The following is a 17,853-nucleotide window of genomic DNA, read 5'->3' as shown; positions in this document are numbered from 1 at the left end:
ACAACAGACATACACATTAGGTGTAGTGCTGAAGCTAACCTATTATCTTATACACTGTCTGTAGGTAGTGTACCTTCATACAGGGTTGTGATCATCTGAGTTGCTGTGGTTAACAACGCTGTACCTATAAAGTCAACACTCATCTTTGAATATTGAAATATTTCATGTTGCTGTGAACATTTTGAGGATCTGATTGGCTAGATATTCTTACCTCACCCATTTCTAGACGTAGTGATATCCTGATTAAGGGCCTAATTCAGACCTAGATGCTGCAGTGGCAGCGTTCGCAGGCTGAAGCAGGTGAAGTGTGCGCACGTGCAGAAGCTGCAGTGCGCGTGTGCATACAGTGAGATGCGACGGTATCTCACTTGTGTGATCGCATTTGCCTGATTGACAGGTGAAGGCTGTCGGGGGCGTATTGGTGCATTGGGACAGCATTGCCGTGACGTTGGGGGGTGTGGTCCGGACAACAGAGACGTGTCCGGACCGTTTGCAGGGTGGGCCGCGGCAGCTGAGTGGCGTCACTGGAAGCCGCTGCGACCCTAAACATGGAAGGTAGCCGTCTGCCTTCACAGCTTGGCTGCATAGGCAGAGGGCTACTCGGCAGGTGCGAAAGCAGCGCCGCCATACGATGCTTTTGCATGTCTGCGGGGGGGTAGGGTGGGCTGGATCTGGCATGCGGGCGTACTTTCCCTGTGCTGGGCATCCCCCCTCATGTCAAAGATTATGAACGTAGATGTGCGTTTTTTCGCACATCTACGATCAGGTCTGAATTAGGTCCTAAATACAAACTGGTGCTAAGACACTAGTCAAATGCACTTTTTATGAAGCACAAATAAACTTCAACATCTATTCACTGCACTTGACAGGTTCTATGTTTGTTTAGCACATTTTAAGTGGTTTGTTGCTACACATATACCCCTATTTCATAAAACACTTTATATAGATTTCATAGGAATTAAAGTTGCAGATTCAGGGAATGACAGAACCTTGTGTGATATGCGGCGGTGCTATAACAGAAGAAAACATAGCTTGTTTGTTGCTTGCACCTGTCTAGGATGTGAGCACAAACAAGCAATGTTTTCCTGCCCACACAGTGGCGTAACTAGAAATTTTTCTCCCCCAAGCCAAAAAATTCTCTAGCGCCCCCCCCCCCCTTCCCCATAATTGCCACTAAAAAAGTAAAGATGTGCGCAGCGCAGGGGCGCACACGCCGAAAAAGGGGTGTGACCTCACTAAAATGGGTGTGGCTTCACTGAAAGGGGCGTGTCATTGCAGGAAAAAGACTACCTTATTATACCCCAGTATTGCAACCTGTACGCCGAGACATTGGCCACCACAGGAAGAAAAAAAATCCTGATTCATGCCCCTAATATTATTTGTAATTTTTCCTCCATATAGTAATGCCCCTTACACATTATGCTACACATTGCAATGCCCCTAAGGCATTATACCACATACCACAATGTCCGTGGTACAGTATACCACACACCGTAATGTCTGTAACACATTATGACAGACACCACAATGCCCGTTATACATTATGCCACACACTGCAATACCCCTGAGACATTATACCACATACCACAATGCCCGTGATATAGTATACCACACACCGTAATGCCTGTGACACATTATGCCACACACCGCAATGTCCATGATACATTATGCCACACACCGCAATGCCCATTACACATTAAGCCCTACAGTAAGGCTTCTAATTACTTCTAAATTACCTGCTCATTGCCAGGGGGTTTCATGCTCTTGGTTCTTCTGTGTCTCCGGCTGCGTGTCTGTCAAATGAATCGTCAGTTCGTGAGCCAATCAGAGCTCGCGGACTGGCAGCTGCGGCTCCTGATCGGCTGCTGGTTCTCAAAGCTCTAATAGGCTCACGAAACGGCGCTTCATTTGACAGACACGCCGCTGCCGCCGGAGACACAGGATAGGCGCACGCTGTGCCCTCCTTTCTGGCCTCACACCAGCACTATTCGGTGGCGCCCTCGCAGCCCTGCGCCTCCAAGCCTCCTCAGTGGCTGCAGGGGTGGTAGTTACGCCAGTGAGCCCACATAACCTTTGTAGTATTAGTAACCTTGTAGATAGTTAACGCAAAGAAATACATTCATACATATATGATAACTAACGACGCACAAAAATACTCAATTTCAGTGAAAAGTTTTTGGCTTTTAATACTTTTGATAAAGTGTGCCTAGATTCCTGGGGAAGGCAAGCCAAGCTGGGGTCATTTTCAAGTGTAAATAGTCATAACATGGTTGTTTCCTACTAATTGTGCATTAGGTACATTTGACATAAAGTACACAAACAAGGTTTTTGTGAGTCCGTCATGTGACAGCGTGGAACTCAAGCTACACGCACATGAGACAGTACTCCCATGACAGTCAAACAAGGCAGAACAGATCCATGCAATGTCACCGCTTAGTTCCTGCCCTGAAATACTAATTTCACAGAAAGACAAATTTATCAAAGACTCAGACTAGGATGTAGATACATAATAATGTGTAAATTCACATCTGCGCATTCTCTGTATACTAAAACTCACTATATGCTCCGCTGTAACTCAGAATTAGCCGCGGTACTGTATGTTCAACTGGAGGGCTGCAGAAAACATATATAAACCTGTTTGAAATAATATGAAGTTTAAAGTCCTGGTGTATTTGCTTCTATATGATTAACAATGCATTTCTCTTTCCTGATTCTCACTATAATTAACTGGAAACCTGTCCAGAAAAGTTGATTCAATTATTTTTCCATTATAAAAGTTGTTCAAGTTTCAATAGAAACATAAAGGAGGACATTTGCACTTTATACTGCATAATAATGGACGGCAGTACCACGTTTAAATATGAGTGATCATAGCTGAATTTATGTACAGCTATATACAATCAGAAGTATTGTGGTTACATTTTATCTGGTTATTATTATTGGCTTAACTGTTTTATTGTGTTTAACTTTATTAAACATTAGAAATACATTCTTTATCTATATACCATCAGCACTCCTTTGTGTTTCTATTGAAACTTGAACAACTTTTATCATTTAAGGTATCCAGTTGCCACTTAGGAGCTGCTATTTAATAACTAATACATTTGGTGCACATTAAATATATGTAACACTGCATTAGCGCCTTATTTAGCTAGGTTATTATATCTTGCATTTTATTTTTCCATTATTACTATTTCAAGAACCGAATTGCCAAGCGGAGCCGAAAGCTTGTTGATTATGACAGTGCAAGACATCATTTGGAAGCATTGCAGAACGCCAAGAGACGAGATGAAGGGAGGATCACAAAGGTAATTAACAAATCCTCAAAAAAATTAATATTTAAGTCGAGACATCATAGAAGTCTATTGCTCATATTTTTTGTCATGATGAAACACCAAGACAAATACCTTTTTGTTTTAAGCATATTTCTTTGTGCGTGATGGGTTTTATAAGTAAAAAGCGCATTGGGAGAGAATGGAAACCCTTAAGTGGATCTCGGTTTTTCCGCACATAGGGATTGTATGCTCACTTTGTAGTGAAAGCGAAAGTCTGTTATTTTATAGCAAGGACCCTGCAAGTGCACTGGACTTTAAGCCTGGACTTAGGCTTCCAATTCCATTCCCAATAAAATGTGATGCAAAGTCAGAACTACACCAATTGACGTGGCATATATTTTATTACTGTACAGGGCCGTAACTAGGTGTGTGCGGAGGGGGCACCGCACATAGCGCTGCAGAGTAGGGGGCGCTGTTGGCGGCACTTGTCAATTATCTGTTTGAATTATTTTCACTTGCAGTTCCCCCCTTTTTGAAGCCCAGCATTCCTGACCGATGCTGTCTCCTACCCTAACCCCTACTGTCACTAATACCTATACAACATTCATGAACTTGAGATTTCTTTGTTATTCAGTCATACTGTCCTATATTACATTTCCAGATGCTGACATACCTGGGATTTGAACCATTGCCTGTGGCATTACAGTCAGACAATCGGTTGTGGTATGCGCATCCCAGACAGTCTATTCATTGAGCTATGGGCGCTTGCATAGAAAGTTAGATAATTCTAAGAACGAGTATTCTATTTGAAGCTTACCTTGTACTTTGTGAGCATATACAGTATATGTAGTGTGTGGCTGCAAGAGATTGGATGTGTGGCTGCACACTACATAGATCTGCTCAATTGCAATGCTGATTTTTTTAACTCTTTTTTTTAAAACTTTTAACCAATAGCTTCATATATTGTTCATAGTTTTTATGCAGGATCAAATAGCTCAATGATTAGGGTGTTTGATTAGAATTCAACAAGTTATAGGCTTGAATCCTATTGCTTTATGGAATCTTATTTATGAATATTAATATTTAATATAACATATATGGTTATTAATATATGGATATATTTAAATTAATATGCGTTATCATATATATCTGCAAATATATTATGTCAGGCTTACAAATTAATTGGCTGATAAATATATGCAGTCCTTATATATATATATATATATGACTTATGAAATTATGAAGTTAAGATTCCTTAAAGAGAGTTCAAGCTTGAATATTACCGCTCTTTTTATATGATTCTTTATTTACAGGCAGATCAAATCGTACAGAATAAGATATACACAGTAGTGATATATATACTAATTATAATTATATTAAGCTATGCTATGTTTCCTTCGTTACATAACATAAAACAACATGACATAAGTTTCACAAACAGTTTCAATTACTATCATATTTATACTTGCAAGTTAAAGATTGCCATCCCAAGAATCATTCCTTCTGCATGTTCTCCATGACTTCTCCTCCTGACTGACTTCCTTCCTTCTCCTTCTCCTTCTTCTTCTCCCTCTCCCTCTTCCTTCTCCTTCTTCTTCTCCCTCTCCCTCTTCCTTCTAACTCCTAACTACAAGTCTGGTCCTTTTATCTCATATTTTACCAATTCAAACTATCATATTCTCATAGTTTCCAATGGAATAGGTAATTATAGGTTTGTCAGATTCCAAGGTGTAATAAAACAAACATTGAACTGGGCTGTCGTGTCCTGTTCACGGAGGCATGGTGTCATAAAAGTGTGGTGTCCACACTGCCTTAAGCAAGTATAGTATTGTAAAATCTGGAATGTCTTTTCATCCAAAGTTCTGTTGTATTGACAAGTTTTCCTGGGGTCGGTTACACAATGTTTTATCAATGGATGTGATCTCTTTTCATAGTAGTTAATTTATGCTCCCTAGCTTTTAACCTTCACTGGACAATAGACAAACCAGTAGATTCTGATCTACTGTAAGCACACCTGTGAATTCCAATGACCAACAGAGCTCTGTCACATACCTATTATCATTTATGGCCTAATACCTTTTCTCTACAATGACTCTTGATCTTACTGTAACCTCTCTGGCCTTATTTATGACTAGAGCAGAATAAACCTGTTCCCTACACTATTTTTTACCATCTTGCAGTAAAACACAAATATACAGTATATCTATATAAACACATACACAAACCTAATTTCTTAAATCAGCTAAACATTACCTCATACATTTAAACTTATTTCATATCTATTCCTTACTATATATATCCAGTATACTGTCCACTATGGTAACATCGCCTATTTATAATGAATTATAATTTGATTCAGACAACATCTATTGGCCTAATATTAGACTAAGTGCAGACAATTACCTATAAGGCAACAGTCGCCCCCTTGTGGCCATGAGAAATTATTTTGATTGGCCACACATTAAACTAGCGTAATTGCTTCCAAATACATTTCAAAATATTTCTTCAAAACATAACTTTTGTTGTAACCCTAATATATACCATAAGTGTAATAATAATAACCATTGTGATTTTAAAAATCTCTAAAAATTCTTAGCTTACCTAACCTTATTCTACTTTTTAACTAAAGCAGACCAAGACTGAGGTTTTTATTCAGTATTCATGAGGAAAACTAATTTCTACAGACATTTGGAATACCATAGCCCAATTGTAGACCTTTTTTCTGTATCTGGATCAGTACATTTGGACATTTTTGCTGTTCTTGGCTGTAGCAATTTACTGGGATAAGACTGTCATCTGCGTGGTTTGCTTGCAATTGGAGACGCCTTGCGTCTGCATTATGGAGGCAGTTGAAGTAGAATTCTTCATAGCAGCTGCTCCTTTGCTTGCCATTTCGCTGTTTGACGCAGAGGGCTGTGTACGTCGAGTGCTGTGTCTTGAACATTCAGTACTTGTGACGACCCTCAGTAATGGTCTTTAGCCTTGTGCGTCCTTTAAATGTTTTTCCAATGCCGCAGTTGTGACAAGTGTCCATATTGCTTTTGCACAAACAGGTTGTGATTTTGAATAGAACAGGCATATATGAAACAGTCTTTTTTTTTTTTTTTTTCTCTTTCTTTCTTTCTTTCTTTCTTTCTTTCTTTCTTTCTTTCTTTCTTTCCTTGTTAATAGTAGGTCTTAATTGTCTTCGGGCAATAGTACCACAAATGGCTGTGAGTAGTACACCTACTCTGTTTACTGTATTTCCTCACTGAATAAATTACCATGCAGTCTTAAGTCTCCTTATTCTACCTTGAACCTATTTATACATCTCAATCTTAAACAAACTTATACCAGTTTAACCCATATAAAGGCGTTTTCTATCCTACCTATATTTTGACTAATAATTATTTAAAATGCTTTTGATGTGTATATAGTAACATCCTATCAATACAATAAATGAATATAATTTTGCTTCAAACAGATATTAAATATCATTTAGGAATGGCTTTAAATATATCTAATTCCATCCAATATTATTTTATATGCAGCCATGTGCATATACAGTTGACCCTGTTACGCTACAAATAATTCCCTTTGACTTGTTACAGTCTTTATTAAGAGAATTATTCATCCCACTTAATAATCTTGTCCCAATTTGTTAAAACGTGGTATACCATCCTGTATTAGATATTTAATTACTTTTGAAGCTTTTACGAAGGAAGCATAGGTAGTATCTACTGTGTAATATAAAAAAAACATAAAATATTTACAAGGTATATAATACAATGATATCAAATATATATATATATATATATATATATATATCAGACAAATGTTTACATATATATTTGATTAAGGTATATGAAGGGATGAGACAGTTCTGTATAATCACAGTGATGAGAGGTGCTGTACACTGTTGTGGGGGTGTACATGTAGTTTGAAAGACAAGTAATGATTACTTGTGATGAAAGGGTTAATGAAAACCTTCCCCTTTCTTGTGAAACTGGAAAACTCCTTGAGGATTTGTCCATATATCAGTCTTTAGGGATGCTATGTAGATTTTGCTGGATAGCAGCGATGAAAGGGTTAATGAAGACCTTTTCCCTTGTAAATTGGAGTCTTTTTGGAGTCTTGCACCATTCTGTATACAGGTTGCCAGGATTACTATGAATCAAACAAAAAGACATACAATGAATATCACAGATATTTATACAGTGATTTAACATACCGTGCTATGCATTCTGTCCTATCTGCTGCATGTTATCAGGTACAGAATTTACAAATGTGTCTTTAAAGATTGAATAACAAACAAACAATTGTTTCTGGCCTGTGCCAATCTTTCCTGTCACCTTGTGTGTCAATGGCAGCACAATTGTCGCTGCAGATATGATGCAGGTTTAATTTGGAAACTGTGGCTGTTTGAACATCAAAGCAAACAATGGCTACATTGGATCTAACAAGTAAAGGAATGATACTACCGTATTCACTTGTGACCATACTCCCTTGTGATGCAGCCTGGGCCCAGACTGTCTTCAACCATAGCGTTTGCTGCTTGGCATGGCTCCTTAGTCTGGAAGAATCTTGGAGCTTCTGAAAAAACCTACTTTTGTGGGGAGAGAAACTTGTTAGACTTTGCCAAATATGTATTGCAGGTCCCAGGGCTTTCTGTCTTTCCACACCTGTAATAAAATGGTTATGGCACCAGGGCATAAAAACATTTTCATCCTGGTGATCCTTTTTGTCATTGTTAATTGGTGTGTGGTTTGCAGAATGACACTCTGCATGTGGTCTCTCTGAGAGCATGCAAACATTTGCACCATCACTAGATGTCTCTGAGTGTTGTGTGGGGGTTACAAAAGTTTGGGAACTTTGTTTGTAAACATGCATTCCTGAATTAATTTCATGGATTTTCCCTTTAAACATGTTCCCAGGTGAATACATTTCAAGGTTTGCAACTCTGGTTGCGATGGGAGTTTTCACCATGAGGAACTTCTCCACCCCTGTGTGCACTGTACTGCAGCTATCAGTGTTTAAATCTGCTGACAATTCACCTTTGCCTAAGGGCATAACAAATTCTTCATTTACATTGGGAACTCTGAGAGTGTATTCAGCAGAATACTCATAATCTGAATTACACCGATCTTCCCCCTTACTAGACACAGTATAGGGGACATCTCCTATTGCTGCTACCTCCTTTACATTAATGTGCTGTCTGATGATAGACACATCCTGCACATTGCTACTTTCTTCATTTACCAAAGAGGCTGTTCTGCTGGTGGTCTGTGTGACCATAGCAGACTCTGTGTGCTGCACATGGACAATGCTGTCCTGAGTCTCACCTACATCTACAATGTTCTCCCTTGTACTTTCTTTTATCTCCTCCTGAGAGGTCATGACAGTTTGCTTACAATCTGCCAGGCTTTTTGCTTCTGCCCCAAACTTTTTCTGTTTATTTTTCTGTTTAAGGGACTTAAATAATGAATGCATTTTTGCATTAATGGTCAGGCACGCCTTACGAAGACGTGAACCTGATCCTTCTTTACATTTCTGTTTGGCTTCTAAAGCCGCAGTTCTGCGCATTTTTCCTAATGCTGCTGCAACTTTTTGCATATTTAACATTACAATGCTAAATTTATATATTCTTTGTTTTTAGTACTGAAGGTATCCTCTCCTTAAGATTGACCGGTGTCTTAAGGTTAAACTCTAATACCTGGTACATTTATACATTTATTTGGAAATACTTATTTCCACTGTGCACATTTTCTATTCTAGGCCTTTAAATTCTTTATTCTCATTTGTAACCTATTCCACTGTGATCTTGTACTTTGCCAGCAGGCTTATAGCCATTGGTGCTGCTTCCTAATAGATATTATGTTAGTTAGAATAACGTATATTGCACTAACACATTTATCCTAGGTTATACAGAATACAAAATTGACATTACACAATGGTAATAAATTTTCATAGATACATCCCCACCGTGATTCTGCAGATTTGGTAGCCAGCTTATAGCATTTGCTACTCCTCATAAATATTATAAATCAGATAATCAGATTCAGTAATAACAAGTCCAATTCGTGGTCGCCAATATTGATTTATGGAATCTTATTTATGAATATTAATATTTAATATAACATATATGGTTATTAATATATGGATATATTTAAATTAATATGCGTTATCATATATATCTGCAAATATATTATGTCAGGCTTACAAATTAATTGGCTGATAAATATATGCAGTCCTTATATATATATATATATGACTTATGAAATTATGAAGTTAAGATTCCTTAAAGAGAGTTCAAGCTTGAATATTACCGCTCTTTTTATATGATTCTTTATTTACAGGCAGATCAAATCGTACAGAATAAGATATACACAGTAGTGATATATATACTAATTATAATTATATTAAGCTATGCTATGTTTCCTTCGTTACATAACATAAAACAACATGACATAAGTTTCACAAACAGTTTCAATTACTATCATATTTATACTTGCAAGTTAAAGATTGCCATCCCAAGAATCATTCCTTCTGCATGTTCTCCATGACTTCTCCTCCTGACTGACTTCCTTCCTTCTCCTTCTCCTTCTTCTTCTCCCTCTCCCTCTTCCTTCTCCTTCTTCTTCTCCCTCTCCCTCTTCCTTCTAACTCCTAACTACAAGTCTGGTCCTTTTATCTCATATTTTACCAATTCAAACTATCATATTCTCATAGTTTCCAATGGAATAGGTAATTATAGGTTTGTCAGATTCCAAGGTGTAATAAAACAAACATTGAACTGGGCTGTCGTGTCCTGTTCACGGAGGCATGGTGTCATAAAAGTGTGGTGTCCACACTGCCTTAAGCAAGTATAGTATTGTAAAATCTGGAATGTCTTTTCATCCAAAGTTCTGTTGTATTGACAAGTTTTCCTGGGGTCGGTTACACAATGTTTTATCAATGGATGTGATCTCTTTTCATAGTAGTTAATTTATGCTCCCTAGCTTTTAACCTTCACTGGACAATAGACAAACCAGTAGATTCTGATCTACTGTAAGCACACCTGTGAATTCCAATGACCAACAGAGCTCTGTCACATACCTATTATCATTTATGGCCTAATACCTTTTCTCTACAATGACTCTTGATCTTACTGTAACCTCTCTGGCCTTATTTATGACTAGAGCAGAATAAACCTGTTCCCTACACTATTTTTTACCATCTTGCAGTAAAACACAAATATACAGTATATCTATATAAACACATACACAAACCTAATTTCTTAAATCAGCTAAACATTACCTCATACATTCAAACTTATTTCATATCTATTCCTTACTATATATATCCAGTATACTGTCCACTATGGTAACATCGTCTATTTATAATGAATTATAATTTGATTCAGACAACATCTATTGGCCTAATATTAGACTAAGTGCAGACAATTACCTATAAGGCAACAATCCTGAGTATGGCAGTATATGGAAATGTGTTATTTAATAAAGGGTATTGTAACTGAATAACAACGAGCCCTCAAGTTAAGTGCATGAATGTGGTGTAAAGAGGATTTATCTGTGTCCAAATCTATTTTTTTGCACTGGTCTATAAATGTGTGTGTATTTTTATATATATATTACATGTATTATATATAATGTGGGAAGGGGCATCATAGCATGGGCTTTCTCAGGGATCAATCTTGTCATGCCCCTTCCCCATCAGGTATGTGCCTTATGTCTTATTGGAAAAAAATAGGGGGGAGCGCTAATGCTCTCCCTGGCACAGGGCATCAAAAAGTCTAGTTACGGCTCTGTTAATGTACGCTGGGTGTAGGCAAAGTACAGTAAAAGAGTGTTTGCATAATTGCAAACACATAGGGGGTTATTCAAGTCCCATTGCTAATCAATTTGACCGCAATAACCTCATTGGCGGTACCAGTGTGCATGCGCAGGTCCCATCCTGCGTGTGCGCTAGCAGCCAATGCGATCTGATTGCATTGGCTGTGAATGCCTCCACCTGATTGACAGGCAGAGGCGTTCGAGGGGCAGCAATGGAGCATTGAGGGGAAAACGGGGGCAGGTCAGCTGCATTTTCAGGCCGGTTGCATGACGTCACACGCAGCCACACTGATCAAGACAATGGCAGCGGTCTGTCTGCTTATGCAGCCTAGCTGCGGCTGCAGAGGGTCATCCACAGTTGCTCTGACCCCACTTAAATTACTATCGCAGCCACTGGACAAGCCATTTAGCATGCTGGGCGGCCTTGCCCTGGGATGGGCGGCCCCCAGCATGCGATAGAAAAGATTGCAGATTCTGCTGAGAAGCAGATTCTGTAATCCTTACTGAATAACCCCCGTAGGGCGGAGTTCAATTGTTATCATGCTGGCAGCCACTAGTTGTCTTCCAAAGAGAGCTATTTAATTGTAGCTCTGTTTGGGTACCCAAACGGCACTTTTCTCGTGATTGCGACTAGTACTTTGGGGGTTTAGCTGCTTTACATGATGAAACCTGACCTCTATGGGTGCGATCAGCACGAAAAAGGGACACAATTATATATTGCCCGCGCGATCTCCCATCACGGGAAAGCGGGCGTGATAGTAAATTGAATATCGCCCATAGACTAGAAAGAGGATGTGTTTACGCCTGGTGAAGCCATATTATTTGCAAGTGATCAGGGGCAGATGCAAATATTAGATGGTCATGTTGGTTGCCAACAGTATCAACCAAGTTGTGATTGACTGGTGCTTTCTTCATCACACGGCCACAGATTATGCTTTTGTGAGCATTATTCAGCAATTTCTTTTCTTTTGCTTATGAGAGACAGAGACTATGGTATATTTGAAAGGTTCTTGTAGTTTCATTGAAGACTAATAGCATATACTGTATTTCTGTTGTAAAGCCAAAGTCAGATGACAGTCGGTTCCAGTTTGTCATATTTCTCTCCATAAGTATACATATCTAAGCCTACAATTTAATACATATAGTCATAACCAATCTCCTTGTGTGAGCATAAGGCACTTAAGATCAATGTCCCATAAACCTCACATACTAATCAGTTATTTTATATAAACAGATTTGTACTATTATGAACAATAAAGTATTTGCCATAGAAAGAAAACTTTGATTAATGGGAATGGAATACATACCAATTGCCGGCGCACGGGATCCCAGCTGTCATGATCCTGACAGCGGGATCCCATCCACCAGAATGCTGGCACAGGGCGAGCAATAGAAAGCCCCTTGTGGGCTTGCTGCGTGCGAGGTGGCTCACAGACTCGCACAGGTTATATTCTCCCTGTATGGGTGTCATGGACACCCACAGAAAGAGAATAGCCTGTCTAGCCAGTATTCTGGCAGCGGCATTTCATCCCCAGTCGGGATTCCAGTGTTGGTATTGCAACTGCTGGGATCCCGACTGGCAGTATAGTAACCGCTTCCTGTGGTAACAGGTGCTAGATCAGACATATTCAGATTATTAAATTTTATGTAATAGAAATATATTAAGTCTTCAAATGTATATTCAGAAAAGTTAAAACTGTGACTAAATGAAGCATTTCATGCAGGATTCTAAGGGGAGATATTCTATTAGCAGGGCTACTTTACCGCTGCTAATAGGATCGCTTAGTCCCAATGCCGGCATCCTTTTTCCCTGCTGCTGGCACTTCTCAGGGATTATGCTTTGCATAATGCCCAATAAACACCCACCGGAGCCACGAAAACACAAAGGATCGGGAATTTATTCCTGATCCCATTTGTTGTCGTGAGATCGTGGATCCAATTTCGACCATTAAAAATGGCCTCTAATTGGACACTGCGATAATGACCATCGGTCATTAATCTCGATATCCGCCCTATTGCATCGGGGCTAGTAAGATATTCCCCGGTATCTGATACATATTATTTTCCTTTATTTATATAGAGTAAACATGTTACACATAACCACAGTGTTGCTTACAACGTACTTTCCCTAACACTGGCACACAAACACACACTACAGCCAATTTCATAGGAAGTTGGTTAAATTGTAGTATGGTTTTAGGCTGTGAAGGGAAACTGTAACACCTGCGGCAAAATTTACTAGAGTTCGATTTTGGTGATTCAAGGTATTTGGCATTCTGTTTCAATTCGATTTCCATTCGATTTGGGTTGAACAGATTTACTAAAGACCAATTGAATGTCAATTCAATTCTAAAGGCAGATTCAACTCATATCCTAACAGAAATCGAATTTCTGAAAACATCAATGTTTTCCCATTGACAAACATGAAATCCCCTAATTTACTAAAGTTCGATTTGAAATCGAACTCTAAATCAAACTCCAAATCGAACCTCAAATGAAATATCCAAATGTTTAGAATGATGTTAGACATTTGATTTTGGCTTCTAAACTCATTGTAATGACAGGAAATTGATAGTGATGACTTTTTAAGTACCCATAAGCATGTAGGGCAGTGTGGAAGTAGCAATAATTGATGCCAAAGGTTATGGTATGTTGCACACCTACCTACACAATGTAAATCACTACCTGACTGGGATAACCCTGGAGGATGAATCAGTGCACCATAGCAGCTTAATGAGTTGAATAGTGCACATATTTATACTTATAGACATCAAACTTATTCCATTATTGTGCAATAGATAGCACCAGAGCACAATATTGGGCAATTTGGCTGGAAAATATATAAAAATTAAAAAATATAAGTGAAGTAACTGGCTATCCTGATTCAGCTCATGAGAAATGCCAGAGGGATGGCTGTTGTGTAAGATACCAGTATGTGCTAATAAAGTAATTAATAGTAAATGTTACTATATTGTTCTAATTTGTTCCCCTTCCACCAAATGTTATTTAGGCTTTGGCAGTTGCCCTTGGCTTCTGACTCCATTGTTAAATCCACAAACTCCTGCTGAGCATAAGTGTAAAGAGGTACATATAGCCACCGAATCCATGATAGAATGCATCTTTGTTTATTAAAAATATTTTTTTCCCCAAAAGGCATATTATTATATAATTTAGCAAAAATGTTCGACATTGTGCTCTGCTGCCGTCAATTGCATAATCATGCAAAAAAACTACTCCACCAAATTATGCAATAAACAGGAGTAGGCAGAGTTTTTTTTTACCAAAAACTGACTATGTGAACACATAAATTTGAAGGCAGGCAGGAAGGCAGATTAGGAGTGAATTTATACCCAACTACCTGTATATCATCTCTTTCTTTGTAAAAAACAAACAAACAAAAAATGTAAATCATCAGTTATGTTTTCATTTATAAAACACTGTAAAGAGAGAGCTTCCTCTTTACTTAGTGTGCATGTGATATATTTGAACCAATATGAAGCAATGATGAAGTTCTATTCGATTTTACATTCAGTTTTGCTGGGGATTTCAATGGGGATTTGAGGTTCGATTTAGGAAGGGATTTCATAAATTCAATTCTAAATCCCTTCCAAATATGAATCCACATCAAATTCGATTTGAAAATTGAATGCAAAATCAATAGTTTGTTAATAAGGGATTTTTCTAAAAATGTAGAAACTCCATAGGGAGTTGAGTTCAATTGATTTTCAAGATTCTTAAAAAGCTTCCCAAAATCGAATTTTAGTAAATATAGACCCTGGAGGAAACCCATGCAAACACGGGAAGAACATAAAAGCTGCATGCAGATTCTGCAGTGGACAGACTCAAACACAATGTCCTAGTGCTGTAAGATATCTGCTGACTGACAGCCAGAAACATACTGTGACGTTATCTGGTCATTCCTAGTGTCAGTGTGGCATTATTACAAGTATAAGTAAAGCAACTTTAAAGGAGAATTATAAATATACAACCTTTGGATGAGTGCTTATATTTAATATTTATATATATGTATTTCAGGCAGAAGAAGAGTTTCAGAAGGCACAGAAAGTGTTTGAAGATTTCAATACAGATTTACAAGAGGAACTGCCATCTTTATGGTCCAGGTAATGTGTGTCATGTCTACACCAAGCTTCTTTTACTAGGCCTGAAGGCTTATGTACTATAGATTATCATATAGGGGTATAGTTATTAACAATCTGCATTGCAGTGATACACATTTTAATTGCTTTGCAATTTACCAAACCCAGCGCCACTGAGAGTTTTCTCTCTCCCTCACCTAACACTGCCAGCAGAGTTGCAGAATATTCTGTTTTTGGATTAGGTTAATGAGATATATTTTGTTATTTACTATTTCAGGCTTTACATAAAGAGACAGGTTTGTCTGTAAGTAAGATCATTAGAAAATACTGAATTACACAATACCGATACACAGCAATTTTAAATCACTTTTTACTACTATTTTACACAACTTTCTCTATTTTTTCCCCCAGCTGATATTTACATTAAAAGTTATTATATAAAGCTCTATATTTTAATGTTATACCAGTAAAAGTTAATAATTAAATAGCTATTCAAAATCACCAGTGCATTCTTTAAAAAATACAGGGTGCTGCAAAAAACCCGAACTTTTTCCGCGCAGCCATAGGTTCAGCACAAGTGGAGTGGTGCGGGGCGTAGTGGGGTCTTCTGACAGCATGTGCCTTACCGTTTCAGTTACCATCATGGTTTGGATGGGTGTGCACCGTGCATTCGTTATTGAATCATTTATCCAAAACAACAAATCTGTGATTGTCACGCAGAGAGCTATTTGAATCTACTTTGCAATCGGTCGAAATGCTGATGTTCCAGACCGAAAAACCATATGGCTATGGGTTGCATATTTCAGGGTCACAGGTTTGGTGTTAAAACAAAAACCACCTCGAAGATCATGGAGCGATCGGATGCCACAAAATGTCATCGCTGTGAGACAGTCCATTGTGTAACCTCCCAAACGTTCAGCCCATAAACATGCTTCTGCTTTGGGGTTGTCTGATTAAATTGTCAAAATTTTACACGGCGAACTTAAGTTCCAGCCGTACAAAATGATGGTTGTTCAGGAACTTGATTAATGCGACTGGGAGAACAGAATGGCGTGCTGTGAGGATATCCTTCAAAATGTTCCAGCAGAGGCAGTTCTGATCACAAGTGACGTAGCTAACTTTTATTTGTTTTGCTACATTAACAAGCAAAATTTTCATTACTTGGAGGAAAAGACAGGGCCTTTATACAGCCAACGTGTCACTGTTTGGTGTACTGTTGCAGATTTTGGTGTTTATGGCCCTTACTTATTTGAAGAGGAAGACTAAATGGCTACAGTAACTTCCCATCGGTATGTGGAGATGCTATGGAATTTTTTGGATCCGAAACTCAATGAACTTGGAAAGACATTTGTGTGGTTTCAACAGGATGTAGCCACCACACTCACATGGCGAGAAGATCAATGGAAGTTTTGTGAGAACTATTTCCATTGCAGCGATAATGCTGGAAATTACTCACCAAGTGATGCGAAACTTGAGAAATCTGGGAGATTTTTTTGCTGCACCTTGTACCTACTTTTTTGTCTTTTTGGATAGGTTGAAGAATAGCAACCCTAAGGGATGGATCTAACAGTGGATATAGCATCTCGTAATGAGAGTGTGCTGTATGTCATGGAACTAACTAGAGTTGCTAGGATCTGTCTGCAACATGTATATCACAACTCTCGACAGTCCTTAGCCATAGTATCGAGGGAGCAGCACAGTGGACATTATGTGGGAATAATTTACACATTAAAGAAATTATACTGAGCCCATGGTTCTTACAGCTTGCCATAACCTGGCATATGTATATAGAGAAGACTTCGCTTAAAATATCATGATGAATCAGATTTTATTTTATGCGTTCATTGACTAATACATCATTGTGAGGTCACACATCTTTTGGCTTGCAATGCAGATTTAGACACAAGCATACCAGTAGTGGAATTGGCTTATCTGTAGTATTCATCATAAAAATCCTATAATTAGAGTTTGTCTGATGTTGTAAATAGTAAAAGGAAGCAATTCTTTGACAGTAAAATCTATAATAATTTGTTTCTTTTTCGGTTTCCATAGTACATACTGTATAGACTAGTGTTTCTCAAACTGTATGCTGTGGCTCCATGGGGTGCCTCGTGACACTTGCAGGGGTGCCTTGGATTAGTGGTCCAGGACCAATTCATATTATTTATGATCAATGTATTAGGAAAAACCAGTGTTGGTGGCTGCCAGTCATATAATGTGTTGACAAACAGAAGCAAATCTTATCAATCACCACACAATGGAATCTAAGTATGACATATAAACACAATTTTACTCAATTTAATATTTCTTTCTAAAGCTCTCAATAAGAAACTTTTGACCTAGGGATGCCGTGGAAAAAATTCTGATACTCTAGGGCGCCGTGATTCAAAAAAGTTTGGGAACCACTGGTATAGACAAAAAGAAAATATCTATATTTCCTTAATTTCACCACTGGCAAAAGTGCACAATGCTTCCATTCAGACCAGATGGAAGACTACTGATTTTTGTCATGCTGTGGTCATGCCCAGGGCTTCTCAAGTTGCTGAGCTACCCCCAGTGCCTCTCCATAGTATATAGATGCGTTCACCACTACTCCGCTATGCAGAGCAGTAGTTGAGAGGGAGTCTTTTGTGGCCAACTGGTGGGAGGGCAAGACAGTGTCCAAAATGC

At 38.4% G+C, this 17,853-nt stretch overlaps 1 protein-coding gene across 1 annotated transcript in view; it reads left to right on the top strand.

Moving 5' to 3' along the window:
- The window catches only part of AMPH (amphiphysin), a 418,422-nt gene that overhangs the window by 309,302 nt on the left and 91,267 nt on the right, over window positions 1-17,853 (top strand). Inside the window, exons 6-7 of the mRNA XM_063922528.1 lie at window positions 3,201-3,308; window positions 15,122-15,207. Coding sequence (XP_063778598.1) covers window positions 3,201-3,308; window positions 15,122-15,207 — 194 coding nt within the window. The remainder of the gene's footprint in view (window positions 1-3,200; window positions 3,309-15,121; window positions 15,208-17,853) is intronic.

Source organism: Pseudophryne corroboree, chromosome 5, assembly GCF_028390025.1.
Source record: "Pseudophryne corroboree isolate aPseCor3 chromosome 5, aPseCor3.hap2, whole genome shotgun sequence".
Classification (NCBI taxonomy): Eukaryota; Metazoa; Chordata; class Amphibia; order Anura; family Myobatrachidae; genus Pseudophryne; species Pseudophryne corroboree.
The sequence above is the reverse complement of the archived record's forward strand: the minus strand, read 5'-3'. Positions and strand labels throughout refer to the sequence as shown.